Source organism: Artemia sp. Qi Xiang Cuo, chromosome 19 (assembly GCF_049724085.1).
Source record: "Artemia sp. Qi Xiang Cuo chromosome 19, ASM4972408v1, whole genome shotgun sequence".
Taxonomy (NCBI): domain Eukaryota; kingdom Metazoa; phylum Arthropoda; class Branchiopoda; order Anostraca; family Artemiidae; genus Artemia; species Artemia sp. Qi Xiang Cuo.
In genome coordinates this window covers 22010946-22028833 of record NC_142812.1, presented here as the reverse complement: position 1 = coordinate 22028833, position 17888 = coordinate 22010946, and the positions used below count along the sequence as shown (strand labels likewise).

General features: G+C 36.3%; 2 protein-coding genes across 5 annotated transcripts in view; one reads left to right on the top strand and one right to left on the bottom strand.

Moving 5' to 3' along the window:
• LOC148940604 (methionine adenosyltransferase 2 subunit beta-like) overlaps positions 1–17888 on the bottom strand; it is a 297990-nt gene that overhangs the window by 59272 nt on the left and 220830 nt on the right. The gene's annotated exons all lie outside the window — the stretch shown is intronic.
• Positions 6182–17888, top strand: part of LRP1 (LDL receptor protein 1) — a 654607-nt gene continuing 642900 nt past the window's right edge. The window contains 2 exon segments of the mRNA XM_089105022.1: positions 6182–6213; positions 6897–7018. Of these exon segments, the coding sequence (XP_088961148.1) occupies positions 6182–6213; positions 6897–7018 (154 nt within the window).

Sequence of the window (17888 nt, the reverse complement as noted above, 5' to 3'; positions counted from 1 at the left end):
ATAGCAGGCCAAACTATAAAGTCTTAAAAAAAGAAAATATTTAGAATATTATTTTCTTTTTCCCTGAAAAGAATACTTCAGTATAAAACAAACAGAAATTAATTTAAAAAACTTTTTTCACGAAATGAGTCTCTCAAAGAAAAGTAAAGAACTCCATTAAACCAAAAATGAGCAAAAAATAAAATTAAATAATCTACCAAGCGTGAAACTACCTCAAATCAGCATCGATAAATAAATGCAACCCAAAAAGAACAGAAATTAAAACAAATAATCGAGTCAAACTGAAAGCGAGCAGAAATTGACCTGAGTAGGGCTCATAACCCCTATTCCTTCCAAATACCAAACCATAATTAGAACTTTAATGAAAAAATACAAATGAATGTGAATTGTTAGTTTAATATACATATACTGATATTTAGTAATCAAAATGTTAATATTATTTGCTTTATTAAAATTACGAAAGTAAAAACACTTATATTTTTCAGTAAAGTGCAGATTATGTTCTGGCCTTGGGAAGGCATAGGGGTTTTGAGCCCTACTCATGTTGATTTCTGCTCGTTTTGTGTTTGACTCGGTTATTTATTGTAATTTCTGCTCGTTTGGGTTTCATTTATTTATCGATGCTGATTTGTGGTAGTTTCACGCTTTGTAGATTATTTGATTTTATTTTTTGCTCATTTTTGGTTTAATAGAGTCCTTTACTTTTCTTTGAAAAACTTATTTTGTGTAAAAAGTTTTTTGAATTAATTTCATCAAAAAAGAATTTTTATTTTTTATATTTTCGGTTTCCCAAAAAATTCTATCTATGCTCTTTGACAACCTGGATACATTTACACTGTTTTGATTTAGTTAATTCGTAACAGAAGTAGTAATAGCAATAGCCCGACAAGTTTCAACTTAATATCCTCAGTTGTTCTTCGAATATTGCTGAGATGTCTTATGATAATATAGATAAGATATTTATTTCATAAAATGGCTATCACAAGCCCCGAAGGGCCGAATTCGCATTCCGGGGTCATATAATAAAAAAAGACATAAATAGCACAACAACTAAAAAACTGGCTAAACAATGCCAAAAACAACAATATCATAAATGAAAAGCAATTAATTAGTATAATAAAAAGTGTAAAATTTAAAAAAGTTAAAAATGCAAAAAATAAAACAAAACCAAAAAAAAAATTGAGATAAAAATAATGTTAAAAAGGTTTAAAACAGATTGTATAACAAGGGGAGGGAACGGAAGAGCCAAACGGACACCAGCATCGGTATCACCAGAAAAAAAAAAAAAAAAAAAAAAAAAAAAAAAAACTTGTGGTTTATTTTATAAGTAATGAAGGGATACAGGTTTTTTCATATCTGGTGGTTAAAAAACGGTTGGGGGACAAGATAGGGATGGGTTCAGATACAGTACGTGGCAGGCGGTGTCTGGATGGGGAGTATCTTATAGGGGAAATGTTTTCCGTGTGAAGGTTTATTATTGTATTTTTTGCAAAACGGAGGCACAACGTTCCTCTCCTGTGTTCAAGAGTTCGCAACTTGGCCTTTTTTAGAAAGAATGAGTATTGTGCCAAAGCTCCTACAAAAATTATTTATAGGGCTCTTTTTTTGAATATATTCAATTTTATCTGATTCATCGCGCGAGATGCCAGGATGCCAAACTGGACAAGCATATTCAAGATGCGGGCGGACAAAGGAAGTATAAATCCTTAAAGAATGGGATGGGGGGATATTAAATTTATTCAAGAGCTTAAGGAGAGACATGGACGCATTAGCTCTACGGACAGTATCTTTCACGTGGATATCCCACTTTAAATTAGAAGAAATTGTAACCCCAAGTAATTTAAAGGAAGACACAGAAATATCTTGGGGTATAGGGTCAAGGAAGGCGGGAATAGATTTCAAGAAATTTATCGTAATTATATTTGATTTAGTGGAATTTACTTTCATATTTAGGTTCTTAGGTTCATCCAAAATGTGGGTTAGAATTTCAAGGGGGTCACTTTTAGTATTCCTGTGACATGCTTCGAGGATCGTCAAGTCATCCACGTATTTCCACCTATGGGGGAACTCCTTACCAATATCATTAATCATGACTAGAAATAAAAGTGGTACCAATAAGGTTCCTTGAGGAATTCCACAATATATAGGGAGGGGGTTAGAGAAAATATTTTTGTATTTAACAACTTGGGATCTATTTGAAAGAAACGATATAACAATATTTACTAACAGAGGATCAAGTTTAAAGTTAACCAGGAGCGAACGAATTAGGGTGGTGTGGTCAACCAGGTCAAAAGCTTTTTGAAAATCAACTAAGACAAGGTTCAGCCAACCATTGGGTTTATCAAGGTTACTTACGATGGTATGCATTAAGTGCACAAGGTAATGGGTGGTGGAAGTTTTCCTTAAGTTACCAAACTGCCGGGTGTCAATACGCGGACAAATTTTATCCTTATTGGCAACCAGCATACACACAGTGCCTTTTGTTTTAGTTTCATAGCAATATTTAGTTTTAAGGCATAATGGACAGATTACATAACTGTGGAGATCGGCATACCCAGTATCCCTACAGACACCGTTACTGGACCTTCAGTTATGCTGAACAAAATGGTTGTCTCAAAATTTTGATTGGATGTGATTGGAAAATTAATGGACTTGGGAAGAGGTCTGCTTGCCGTCTAATCACTTTTGCTTCTTAAAAAGGGCACTAGAACTTTTAATTTTCAATGGAATTAGCTTCTCTGAAAGTTTCAATGGTATTGCTAGCTATAACGCAGCAGCGCTCCCTATAATATTACTTAAATACCCATTTGAAAACCTGCATTCCTATAATATTTTCGTTAAATTGAAACTCTCCCTAAACATTTACTAAACGTTTCACCTTAATACCCTTAGCGCCATTAATTACGGTAATCGTAGTAGGAGTATTAAAAGTATACACACAGTGCCTTCTGGCTAGTTCAAAATTTGATCACTTTTGGTCAGTTTAAAATACCTCTTATCTAGTCCTGGAAGTTTCTACTTAATACAATTAACCATTGCTATGACATCGTCGATGTGTCCTTTTGATAACCTGCATATTCATATACTTCTTGAAATTTCCATCTTAGTGCTCTTAGCCTAACAAGTACTTGCAATTGAAGTAGTTGTTAACAGTAATAGCAAAAATAGTGCTGTATTAGTAGCAGTAATAACATTAGTAACAGCAGTATTAATAGCAATAGCAACAAGTGTATGTTGCTTTTCATCAGTTGAAGATCCAATTCATGATGCCCAAGAAGTTTCATCTTGATATGGTAAGCCGTTCTAAAAATATTGCTGAAACGCCTGTATCTACAATCTGTATGCATAGAGTATGTTTTGATTCAGTTCAACTTTCCCGTCAACGTTTCATCTGATGTTCATTTCAATATTCTCAGCCTTTGTAGTACTTGCTATATAAGCAGTTGTTTTACTGGTAGTATTGGTTGTACTAGTAGTAGTAACAGAGGTAGTAGTAGCAGTAGCGGTAGAAGCAGTTGTAGTTGAAGTAGTAGTAGTAGCAGTAGCAGTCGCATGCAATATTGTCTTTTCGTTCAATTGATCATCTCCCTTATCGTTTCCTGAAATTTCCAAATTAATATACTCAGTCAGTCCTGAGTCCTGAGCTATTTTGACAAACCGTATGCACATAACGCGTTCTGGTTATTTTCACACTCCCCTCGCCATTCTTCAAAAGGCTCATATGAGTGACCTTTGTCTTTTTGGAAAGTAAAGTTAATACATACCCACCTTTCTCTATTACATATACTATATGTAAACAATGAATAAGTTGCCTAACTTACAGCCTTTGCCCTCGGGGCTGTGCGGGTTGACATCGCAAAGGTATAGTTAATTGACTTTTCAACAATGATGAACAAAATAGCTGCCTCAACATTCTATTTGTACGTGCTTTGGGAAAATAATTAGCGGGGGGGGGGTGGAGGCTGGTTAACAACAAATCAGATTTTAATCTTAAATAGGGCACTATAACGAACAATCAAATGATTTATATTAGAAGTTTATACGACCACCCATTAGGTAAAAACCTTAAATGCACCCGGGGCATGACTGACAACCCTCAACCCCCGGCCCTAGGGGGGTGTCGACCCTGAAAGAATTGTTATGTGTTCTTTGTACTATTTTGAACAATATAGCTATCTCACAATTTCGATCAGATACGTTTGAGGAAAATACGGCATACGGATAGGGACGGGGGAGGGGGCTATTTGCCTTCCATCATTTTTTATTCTTAAAAGGGAGCTAGACTATTTTTAGACTATTTTGAACAAAATCGCTTTCTCAAAATTTATATCAGATGCATATGGGGAAAAGAGGACGTGGGGAGGGGGTTATTCATCCTCAGATCACTTTTTACTTTTAAAAAGGGCACTAGAACTTCTAACTTAATGATTCCCCCTCCAAAGTTTGTAAGACCATTCCTTCCATAGAAATCTTATATTTTAATAATGGGCATTTAGTGTAAATTATAGCCCTTGCTCTAAGGACCATGGGGGCTGTCATCCTCAAAGACATGATTAATGGACCTTTCAAATATGTTGAACGAAATAGGTCTCCCAAAGTTTTGATTGGATGTGTTTGGGGAAAAAATGGGCATGAGGGCTGATTGCCCTCCGATCACCTTTGACTCTTAAAAAATGGCATTAAAACTTTCAGTTTCCAATCGAATATAGAGCGCCTTTCGAAGTTTTCTACGACAATTGCTTCTATACTTCTGCCTTGGCCAGAAAAAAATACATTGTGCCCGCATCGCTTTTTACTTAGGCAGCGCTATTGCGCTGCCTATGATATTGCCCTTCCAGCATTAAGGAAGGATTGCCTATAGGATTGCCCTTTCAGCATTAAGGAGAGAGGAGGGACTTGTGTATGTCCAAAATCGTCCTACAGCTACGGAATAGAAACAGTCAGTGACTTTAAACCAGTCAGCTCCCAAAAATGTGGACAATTACTATTGTGAAACCCCTCTTTAGTCAGGGCAACGTGAACAACCATCAAACTGTCGGAAAATAAGTGTCGTTTACATAACCTAAAAAACCTTGGTTCTTTGATCTCGTTCTTAAAGAACTTGAATAAAAGAGATACTCAAAAATAAATAGTTGGATTACTTTCATGGACACACAACAGAAATTCAGTTGCTACATACAGTAGGAATTTGGAACAAATAAATGCAAATGGCTCCCAAATAGATAGCGCTTACCCAGACCTTGAAAAGCATTCAATAATGTTCTATACCGAAGATTCATGATGAATTAGGTGAACTAAAGCCCCTACACATGAACTGCCATGGAGCTTGTATATTGGATTATATATTTCCTGACGAACCCTATTCAAACTGAATCAGTTGAAGGTCATCTGATGAAGCTGATGTTCTAAGCATCATCCTATATAGTGTCTCCCTTGAACTCTCATTTTTCATTTCTACATCAACAATGTGGTAGAGGAATCGATCTTTATTTCTTCTCTATGACACACCAGCCCATAAAATGGTTAACTTTAATCAAACCCACCTTTACGGGCATTATTTCAAAGTTATGAGTGAACGATTCTGGTAGAAAATTCGCCGTCGAACCTTTCAAAGCCATACTATAGATGAAAGAAAAGGTATACAGCCCCCTTTCATTGCAGCTCTCAAAGACAAACTAGAAAGCTTATGCTGTCAGCTTATGTTCGTAGTGAATTTAGAAGGTAATTTTAACGTGATGTTTTTGTATTTGTTTTGCAGAGGTTTTGTTTCATTTTCAAAATATTATTGCCTTCAATATTATTACCTTGATTGACTCTAGTGTTTAGTTACTTCTCTTAAACTTCCGATAAACTGAAAATTGTGAATATGAGAATTATTAGCTATAAAAATTTCCAAGTCAATAAATTACTCTATAAAAAACACCAAAATAAAAAGCATGAAAATTATTTTAATAATTCGTTGACAAATTAAATAAACTTGTTTGTCTAACTTTCTAATAGATCGCAAACAAGAGAACAATAAATATTTTATCTTATGATTCGTCCAACTGAAGGAACACTCAATACCACTGAAAAGGTCTGATATAAAAATATTCTTAGAAGCCATAACAGGAATTGGAAATTTGAAAATTATTTTTTTCGAATAAAGAAAACTAAGTCTCAAATTTGCCAGAAGCGTGAGATGGCTACCCTCGAAACAAGAAAGAATTTCATGTAAGAATATTCAGCAAGGATGAGGCACCAGCTTGAAATATTCTACAACGTTAGTTTCTTCCTGGAGGATGAAAAATAAAAAGGGAAAGTAAGACAAGGAAAGGTCTTAAAGCTGGCAAAATATATGGTAAGGATGGGGAAATGGAAAATTAATTCGTCAGTGGTTCCCTCAACGGCAAATTAAGCATAATACCTTTAGGGCTAAGGAAGCAATGGATCATTGAGGTATAAGACCCAACCCAGTTTTGTGGGTTCGTCCTGATATTAAGTGAAGATCAATTAAACCCTTAAGATAAAAACTTTTTGTGAAGGGATGGTCCAGTCGCACATACGGGATTTTCCTTCCGCTAATGATGGTTTTTCAGGATTTGTAATAGGATGAATAAACTTGTAAAGTATGGGTGGGTGGATACATGCGCGTAGGCAGTATAGGCAGCATATTGTCTAGGGGGGCAGTCGATAGTGTGAGTTTTATCAACTGCTTTTTCCAAACCATCTGCTTTTTCAGCCATATCTAATGTGAAAGTGAAGGTTTAGGGGGGGGAAGCTGCCCCCCGTCCCTACGCCCATGGGTGGATAGGATACTAATAATTTTGTTCATTGTCGAATATTCATCAGCTGAATTTTGGCATAAAAGTGATTCTGCTGAAAAATGTTTTTTTATTTTTGCCACCTCATGACAGCACTGAATACACGTCTTCGCCATCTATTGCGTTTGAATTTTTAATTATTGGATTTATTGGTATTTGTTTGTTGTTGAAACCAGAAAGGATCACTGTTTCTTATAATTTTATTTCTTTACTAGGTAAGAAAGCTGAAAAAGATTTAGCTCTCAGCTTATTTTCTCAACTCTTTTTTGTATTGTTTGGTTAAACAGGGTTAAGTTATTGATCTTTATCCAGTAGGCTAGGGAAGGCACTAGGCTTAGTCATAGCCTAGGTGTGATCCCTTAGTACTCGAGAAGGATGTAGAGATGTATGAGCAGTCCACCACATAAGGAAAAATGTCAAGAAAATAATTTTTACTTCATAATATGCACAATGATCCTAGGCTAGTTAATATATTTTTCAGCAGGAGAACCTTTAGGCCTAGCCTATCTTCACTTCTTTCCTTGTTTTTCCAGTTTTTCTCAGTTAAATCAAGATTTTTCTTATTTTTTTTTGATTTTTTGTTCAAAGGTATAAGTTTCAAACCAATAAAAAAGGAATGCTTAATCCATTTTTGTGGGGTCTGTACCACACACTTAAATTTTTGGGATTTTTGACCCATCTTAGCCTAGAAAATTATAGATAATTGTTTTTCCTGAATTTGATAAGAGTTTTTTAGCCTCATTTACAGACCTACATAATTTTTTTCCTAGGCTTTAATCGCCGGTCCATGGGCACCCATCCGAGGGGGGGGGGATAGCCCCCCCATGGCTGAATGATGGTGTCATATATTTGTATTAATTGAAAAAAATTTCCACAGATTAAGTTTTTAAAGAAAATTAAAGAGCTCTATTAAGCCAAAAATAGGCAGAAATAAAGTCAAATAATCTTCCAAGCGCAAAACTACCACAAATTGCTATCAAAAATTAAATGAAACTCAAAATGAACAGAAATTTTAATAAAAAGCCAAGTCAAACTCAAAACAAGCAAAAATTAACATTACTAGGGATGACAACCCCCTCGCCTTCTCAAGACCAGAACATGACTTGGGCTTTACTGAAAAAAAAATGACCATTAATTGTCAGTTTAATATGCCTATACTGACATTTATTCATTAAAATAAAAAATAGGCAAAAAAAGTGAGTAAAAAAAGTTTTTTACTTATTTAAGTAAAAAAGTGAAAACATTTAAACATATTTTGTTTTCAGTAAAGCGCAAATTATTTTCTGGTCTTGAGAAGGCATGGGGGTTATCAGCCCTACTAATGTTAATTTTTGTTTGTTTTCAGTTTTACTCTGCTATTTATTCTAATTTCTGTTCATTTTGAGTTTCATTTATTTATTGATAGTGATTTGTGGTAGTTTTACACTTGGATGATTACTTGACTTCATTTCTGTCCATTTGTTACTTAATAGAGTTCTTTACTTTTCTTTGAAAAGCTTGTGGAGGTTTTGTGGAAAAGGTTTTTTAGAGGAATTTCTGTTTGTTTTTTATTAACAAAGTCATTTTCATGAAAAAAAAAATAATATTTATGTCTTTTTGTTTTTTTATCCTATAAGAATCCATAGTTTAGCATAATTGTGGGGGTTTGACTTGCCCAATATCCCTAAAGACATAGTTGCTGGACTGTTCTACTATGCTGAACAAAATAGTTGTCTCAAAAATTTGATTAGATGTGTTTGGGAAATAAATCAGCTTGAGAGACAGGCTGATTGCCCTCCAATCTCTTTTTACTCTTAAAAAAGGACCCCAGAACTTTTAATCTTGAATTGAATTAGCTTCTTTAAATGTTTCAATGATATTTCTAGCTATAATAGAGTGCTGCTGCCTATGATACTATATACCTTTTTGAAAACCTGCATATATACAGTTTTTTTGTTTCATTAGAACACCCTCTTAACACTTCCTAGAAGTTTCACCTTAATACTCTTAGCATCATTAGTTACAGTAACTGTAGTTGTTATACTAAAAGAATGCACATAGTGCCTTCTGGCTAGTTCAAAATCCCCTACAATTTACTCTTAAGGATCTAACTTAATAATATAAGTTGTTCTTGAGATATTGCTTTGTCACATTCTTGAAAGTTTGCATGCTCATAGTTTGTTTTGGTTTAGTTCAATGTCCAACTAAATATTTCTTACATTTGATTACTGGAGACATTGTTATATTCTCTTTGGACTATTGGCTACAAAATGGCTGTCACACAATTTCAATTAAATGTGTTTGGGGAAAAGAAGATATCTGGGCGAGAACGGGGGGGGGCTATTTTCTCTCATCACGCTTGACTCTTAAAATGGAACTAGAACTATGCATTTCCAATCAAATGGGCCTCCTCTAAAGACCACCTCTTCATAAAAACCTTACACCCCCTGGGGCATAACTTAAAACCCTTATCCCCATACTTAGGGGGGGGGTGTCAACCCAAAAAGCCATGTTATGAGATCTTTGGACTATTTTTGAGCAAATGGCTATCTTAAAATTTGTACCAGATGCATTGGAGGAAAATATGACCTGAGGGGGGTATAGCTGCCCTCCAATATTTTTGACTCTTAAAAATGGCTCTTCAGCTTTTGGTATCCAGTCCAATGAGCCCCCTCTGAAGCTTACAAGACCACTGTTTCCATAAAAACCTTAAATGCCCTTGGGGTATACCTTACAACCCTTGCACTGAGGACTGTGAGGGGGTTCTCATCCTCAAAGACATAATTTCTGGACTTTTAAAGTATGTCAAAGAAAATAACTATCTCAAAATTTTGACTGGAAGTGCTTGGGGAAATGATGGATGTGGGGAGGGGGTGTTGCCCTCAAATCACTTTTGACTATTAAAGAAGGCACTAGCCCTTTCAATTACCAAACAACTGAGCCCTTCTCAAAGTTTCTATGACAACAAATGGCCATCTTAAAATTTCTATCTGATGCATTTCAGGAAAATACAACATGTGTGTGTGTGTGTGTGGGGGGGGGACTATTTGCCTTCTGATCACTTTGTCTCTCAAAAAGAGCAATATAACTTCTGATTACCAATCCAATGAGCCCTCTTTGAAGTTTATACAACCACCATTTCTATAAAAACTTTAACTACCCATGGAGTAATTTACAACCCTTGACCTGAGGGCTATAGGAATGAGGGAGAGTTATCCTCAAAGACATAATTTCTGGACCTTTCAACTACTTTTAACAAAATGGCTATCTAAAAATTTCTGATTGAATGCATTTGGGGAAATGATTGGTGTACAGGGGGGGGCTGGATGACCTCACTTTTGATTGTTAAAAAGGCCAGTAGAACTTCTGATTACCGATCAAATGAGTCCCCTCTGAGGTTTATACAACCACCCTTTCTATATAAAACGTTATATCCCCACAGGGCATAACTTACAACCCTTGCTCTGAGGGTTGTGAGGGAGGGCTGTCATTCTCAAAGTCATAATTTCCAGACCTTTAAACTACACTGAAAAAATGGCTATTTCAAAATTTTGATTGGATGTGTTTGGGGAAGTGATTGACTTTGGGGAGGGGGACCTGGTTGCCCTCCATGAGCTCTTTTGAAGTTCCTATGACATTTCTTTCTATAAGAAGTGCCCTGGTCTAAAAAAAATATATATTGTGCCCACATAGCTCTTTACTTAGGCAGCACTATGGCACTGCCTATGATATTTTGTCTTTATATTTCAATTATACAGGACTGGAAGTGCCAATTAGACCAGGTAAGCCCCCCCCTAAAACTCAGCCTATGAGCACCCATGCTCCTGTCCAATGAATCTCATGGTGAAAATTCAAGCCAATCCAAAAAGAGAAGCTTTTTGCCCATAGAATACAGCCAAACTTTATGATTTATTATTTGTGGGAAATGAGGCCTTTCACACTGAGACCTGTTTTGCTCAGTGGGGACCCCTTGCCACATGATCACTCAGATGTACCTTTCAAACTGATTGCAATAAAATGGTCTGTTTTTTGGGGGGAATCCATATTTTTCCATTTTTTGGGTACAAAAATATTTGGGGCCAGTGCCCCAAAATTTTTTTTTGTATAGAGCACATCATCTCTCCTTAAGAGTAAATAGTCTCACTGGGCTATTTGTAAAGCTTGAAAATATATCTGCTGTAAAACCTTTATTAAATAAATAAAAAACTGTTTTTTTGAACTGAAAGTGAGGAGCAACATCAAAACTTAAAACAAACAGAAAAAACCCTGTTTTTTTATTTAATTTCTGATCATTTTTTAAATAATGCTGGGAAGTCTGGCGCCCCCTCATAAAAATTCCCTTCCCCCATGAAAACTTCCTCCTACATAACCCCCTCCCTCAGACCCCAACCATAAAAATCCCTCCTGAAAACATCTGTATATTATTATTATTATTATTATTCATTTATTGCCCGTCAAAAAAAGGTACAAAAGTAACAGTAGACGGAGTAATCACTAAAGAAAACAAAAAAGAAAAAAAAGAAGAAAAAGAAGGACACGAACACACATTGAAAATTCACACACATGAGAAAAGAAAACTCTTCATTACATTAATACAAACAGTGACTATATGCATTACATTAATATAAAAAAAACTATTGTGAACAAATTGTTGACCATGGATGATTAAACATACTTTGAAAACGGGATACAGATTTATTAATGCTAATATTAGGATCAGCTAGCTTATACAAATGAATAATTTTACGGTTTCTTGTCCAAGGGGGCAAATGTAGAAGATATTTAGCAAATCTGAAGAAGATTGCTTGTAGGTGCCTTTTATCTGTAACTGTAAAGAATTTCCAGAAAAGAGCAATGTAAAGCAGATGAGGAAGGGCTGTGGCGTTGTAAATGGATGCTAGAATATAACGGTTGAAACGTAGTTTGCTTTTTACAATTACAGTGTAAGAAATGCTAATTTTACGCTCAACGTGAGAAATCAGCAAATGACGTGTGTGGCCTATAGATGTGCCAATCGGGAGGCCCAGGTATGTAATATGGTCTGAGGGTTTAACAAGAGAACCGTCCTTATTTATAAGAGAAGTAGAGGGGTTTTGCCAATTGAAAAGGATTACTTTGGATTTCTCAGGATTAAAAGACAGACTGATTTTTGAATGTTCATCTTTGAGGATTTTGAAATTCTACTCAATGCGCTGGATTGTACGGCTGAGATTCAGGATGTCATCAGCATAACAAATAAGAGACATTTCAATTCTCCCAAGAATGCATGAAGGAAGACACTTTGCCTGCGCTTCCAGGACACTATTATTGAACAGGGTTGGGGAAGTGATAGCTCCCTGTCTAGTCCCTTTCTTAACAAGGATGGGGTACTGAAGATTCACAAGCATATTCGAGGGAATCAAAGAGTTTGGCCTCACATGAGAATTAACGCAATAATATAGGGAAGGATGAAGAGCCGACTACTGGGGAAAACAGGATGGAAGTTTTAAACGCACTTTTAGATTCCTATATAAATCCCTGAGAACACGGACAACTGATGGGCTTACGCCTTACCATGCTATATGAAGAAGCATTAACAAATGAATTAAGGAATCGAACAAACGTTTAAAGTCATGTACGGCGAGGATCATACTTTCTCCCAAAAATTCAGTGTCAGAAAGGGCACTAAAAACTGCTGTAAGAGCATGAGAACAGCCAAGATTAGTCTGAAAACCGAATTGATATGGGAAAACCTGACATTTTGTCTTAATTCATTAAGAAAAAGAAGCTCGAGAAGTTTGTATGTCGTAGTAGATACGGTGATGGGATGGAAAGAGGAACATTGCAGCTCAGATTTCCTTTTTTTGGGAATCGGAGACAGATCACCAATGCAGAACGAGGATGGAACAATATCTGTAACAAGTATCATTTGCATGAGAAGGCTGAGGTGACGCACCAATAGATAACTTCCATTAATGATGTGTAGAGTGCTCACCTTATCTATCCCACAAGACACTTTCTTTTTAAGTTGGGAAATGGCTTTTATAACAGTGTCACAAGTAACAACAAAATCAAGGTCAGGAGATTCATCAATGAATTTGCAGAGCTCGTCACAAAATTGTGACTCTAAAACAGGATCAGGCTCGGAAAATTCATTTGAAAAATGGGATATCCACTCGGACAAAGGAATGTCATTCAGGTCTGGCAAATTGGAGGAGATAGTACAAGGTAATAGCTTCCACAGAAGATCAGGTGAATTCCTGACCTTCTCGGAATAAAGTGTCTGCATTTTAGATCGATGAAGGGCAAGTTCCTTAGCAAAACGTTTTTTTTACACTTTTCTCAGTTCATTGACTATTCCTTGACGGGGCATAGGCAATCTCTCCATAATTTGTACCAAAATTTAGCACTGTCACAAGCTTCAGACAGCACTAGATTTCCTGACCACCCGGGAACTTGGGTACCAACACGTATTTTTTTAAGTGGAACTGCCCTTTTTTCAGCACACAAAAGTGCATGGCAGATTTCTGCGGAGTATATATCAAGAGTTAATCTAACCTCATTAATTTCTTTATTAGAAGACTTTTGCAGAAGATGAAATGGAACCTGGATCTTGTTTAGGATACTATCTGAAATGTCAATGTACTGAGATGTGTCAATTTTATTCCAATCGCGAGAAGTATACCACTTGTGCCAGCGAACAGTATAAGCCTGTAACACTGGAATCTGAGAAGCTTCTCGTTTGAAACTAGAAGCAATAGGAAGATTGTCTGAAACTTGAAATTTGGAAACTACCTCAACACAAGGTATATCAAGGTTATATGACACAACATGGTCGAGGTTAGATGTGCAAGAGGAAGAATGAATGTAAGTAAACTGAGCAGATTTCTGTTGAACTTTAAAATCATCACCAAATATTCCTAATAGTAAAGAAGCACGGATAGAAGCTGAAGACAACCCGCATTTTATATCACAATTAAAATCACCTATGATCAAACACGGGATTTTCAGTTTAAGGACATCACGAAGACAAGAGCTAAGTTTACTAACTGCTAAAGCGAAATCTCTCTCCGAATCTTCATCTTTGTAATCTGTGGGTAAATACACATTTATTATTACGCACTCAACTACTCAAACAGCTAAAAAACTATCACAAGAAAAGAAAACACTAGAATTGAGATTCGATGCTACATAAGTAGCAATACCACCGGAAGCTCTGCCTGTAGAAGCACTACGTATTGCTGGAACCGAGAAATTTTTGAAAGTGGCACTAATGCCAAGTAAACTAAGGCTTTGGTTGGTCAGGAAATGTTCCTGCAAACAAAGAATATCATGATTATGAAGTATATTTTCAAGAATTGGTTTTTTTTTTATAAGGCCACCATTAATGTTCCAAGAGAGAAAACGAATATCCATTTATCTACTTAGCTGCCCGTTTATCGGTTTGAGCGTTGCCAGGGCATTTGATACTGTAACAGGTGTGATTAAACTCTTTATATGTAATGCAAAACATGTTCCAAACACATGGATTATCCCTGGTGGAAGAATGCTCCGAGGAACCACAGCGAGAGCACAGTTCTGCGTTCTTACAATCAGCAGCAAAATGTCCTTGCTGATGGCATCTGAAACACCGTCTAGGTATGAATATGAAATTCTGGACAGTTAACTTTTCATAACCCACCTTCACAGAATTTTTCAGAAACGAATCGAGATTACTCCGTTGTTCAAAATAAATCTTGTAGACGCGGGACTTGCCACACTGCAAAGCTTTGACTCACTTTTGAATAATTTTATCTAGATCTTTTTCATTCATTTCTGTCGGAACGCCTTTTATTACACCGATGAATGCGGGAGATTTTACAGAGGCTAAAAGGCCAGGTTGGAACTTTTTCATCTGGTCAGCAATTGAGGAGGCAGCAGGTTTATTTTTTACGATAATTTTCCATTCTGATGAAGAACGTTTCACCTCTGAAATATCATTTGCAGCTTCAGGACATATTTTATCAATAAAATCTTTCCCTAATAGTGGAGATGAAAGATTGGACGTCAATTTTTTAACACAACAGCATAGGTAGGAGGATTGGATTGGTCCTTGGTGCAAGACGACTGAGCGGAAGAGGGCCAGGCAGAAGTTGCCTGTACTGCGAAATGTTGCTTATTTAGCTCAGACAAACTGTCAATTTTACAGGAAAGTTCATTCATGTGACGGATTAATGTTGCAACGATCGCATCACCAATTGTTGGAATTTCACACGGTGAGTATATCACAAATTTCGGGATCATACGTTTTTCTTTCGATGCCGTAGATAACCACTTACAAATGTCAAGGACATTTTCATCGTCTTTTCGGCATCTAATTAAACGCGTTCGAATTTCTAGCACCTGATGTAAGACTTTCTTCGCCTTTAGAATGGTTTCATGACTGAAAAAGCTTGTCGACTTAGCAACTATTATTTCTACTTTGATACTATCGATCATCGATCGAGAAATAAAATTCAGTATTGGATTTAAAATAATATCCGAGTCGCCCATTATTTCATAATTGCACTTACGGTAATAATATTCAATAGACAAAAATCCACTCCAAATCAATGCCAAAAACCGTCGCCAATATAAACTCAATCCAATCAAGCAGGCAGTAATAGGTTTCTACTTAGGCGTTAGGATGTTAACGCCTGCAGCCCTTATTCATAACTTGCAGCCCTTACCCTGGGGACTTTGGGGGATTAAGTCATCCTCAAAGACATAGTTAATAGATTTTTCGACTATGCTGAACAATATGGCTATCTCAAAATTTTGATTGGATGACTTGAGAAAAAATGAGCATTGAAGGGGTCCTTGTTGCCCTCCAATTTTTTTAGTCACTTAAAAAGAGCACTGGAGCTTCTAATTTTCGTTCAAATGAGCCCTCTCGTTATATTCTAGGACCACTGGGTCTATATAATTACCCCTGGAAAAAAAAAAACAGTAAGTAAACAAGCATCCATGATCCTTTTTTCTGGCAAAAAAGTAAAATTCCACATTTTTGCAGATAGGAGCTTGAAACCTCTATAGTAGGGTTCTCTGACACGCTGAATCTGACTGTGTGAATTTTATTAAGATTTTATGACTTTTAGGGGTTGTTTACCCCTTTTTTTTTGAAAATACGGCAAATTTTCTCAGGCTTATAACTTTTAATGGGTAAGACTAAACTGATGAAACTTATATATTTGAAATCAGTATAAAAATTCAATTCTTTTGATGTATCTATTGGTATCAAAATTCCGTTTTTTAGAGTTTTGGTTACTATTGCATTGCTCCTTGCTTTCAGTTTGTGGCCATGAACTGTTTGATCCCAGATGATTTTATGTTCTTGTTTGAATGAATCTTGTTCATGTTTGTCTTGTTTGAATGAATCTTCTATGTTCTTGTTTCAATTTTATGAATCTATATGTTATAATATCCAATGATCTGATTTTCGTTTGTGTATCTATGTGATAATAAACCAATGAAATAATGATCTTTTTTGTTTTTGTCTGCGGGCTAAGGTCGTTATTAAGTAATGCATCATTATATCCAACCAATGCATAAGGGCTGGGACACAATTTTAAGAATTTGTTCTGGCAATAACTCTATTGCGCCGAAAAGAACCTCTGACTGAATCAAAATGTTGACATTAAAACGCATTGGGTCACAGAGTATCATAATAGTAATCAGAGGTCCGACTCCGTGAAATTATGGGATACAGAAATTGCGGCGCACACACGGACAGTGCTCAAACTAACACAGAAGAAATTAAACCGGTGGGCGTCCTCGTCAATAATTTTCCCCGAACTTTTGGACAGGAAAGTAAGCACGGTCGAGCATTTTCTGAACATAGCACGCGGGAATTTCTGTAAAGTCTCTAGAGTTCCACATGGGGTAGCGGTTTATCGCAATTCTACTAAATGCAGCCTCAAAATAATCTCTACACTGGAACTGAATTTCCGCAAACCAGGGACCGAATTGAAAGGTGGATAATGCCAGTAGGATCAAAGGACCTGAATAGTGGTGAGTCAAGGAGGCCCACTTGTGCCTCTATAAAGAGGCGACCCACCACAATGTTAAGCGATTTCAGGTCCTAGAGGTCGCAGAGAGACGGCGGTAATCGCATTTTGTAGCCCAAGCTCAAACTAAGAAACTTGCAAAATTTCATCCTCTTCTGACTTTATCTTGATAAGTAATAAACTGTACAAAAACGTGCAGAAATTATTTGAAAAAAAATACATTTTCTAAAGAGTTAATCGAACTTAAAACGAACAGAAATTATTCAGTATATGAAAGGGGCTGTGCCCTCCTCAACGCCTCGCTCTTTACGCTAAAGTTTGACTTTCTCACAACTCTTTTTTTTAAACAATAAAAACTTTAGCGTAAAGAGCGAGGCGTTGAGGAGGGCACAGCCCCTTTCATATACGGAATAATTTATTTTCGTTTTATGTTTTAATGTTGCTCCTTACTTTCAGTTTAAAGAAATTTTTTTTATATTTAAAGGCTGCGAAAGTGGGGGGTTTTGAGGGCGGCAGCCCCCCAACTTTGCCTCGTAATCCCTGTACGTTTTAAGGTTCGACCTTGTAACTCAGCCTCTTTAACTCTTTAGAAAACGTAGTTTTTTTCAATATTTCTATAAAACGGCTGTCAAAACTTGGACACCATTAAAAGTAAAGTTAAATTTTGGGCAAAAAATTGTCTGGCTTATTTTTGGCGTGTTTTTCAAAGGCTGCGGCTTATTTTTTTGTTCACGATCTGGCCACACTGGATAGCTTATACAAATGAATAATTTTACGGTTTCTTGTCCAAGGGGGCAAATGTAGAAGATATTTAGCAAATTTTGTAACTGTAAAGAATCTCCAGAAAGGAGCAATGTAAAGCAGATGAGGAAGGGCTGTGGCGTTGTAAATGGATGCTAGAATATAACGGTTGAAACGTAGTTTGCTTTTTACAATTACAGTGTAAGAAATGCTAATTTTACGCTCAACGTGAGAAATCAGCAAATGACGTGTGTGGCCTATAGATGTGCCAATCGGGAGGCCCAGGTATGTAATATGGTATGAGGGTTTAACAAGAGAACCGTCCTTATTTATAAGTGAAGTAGAGGGATTTTGCCAATTG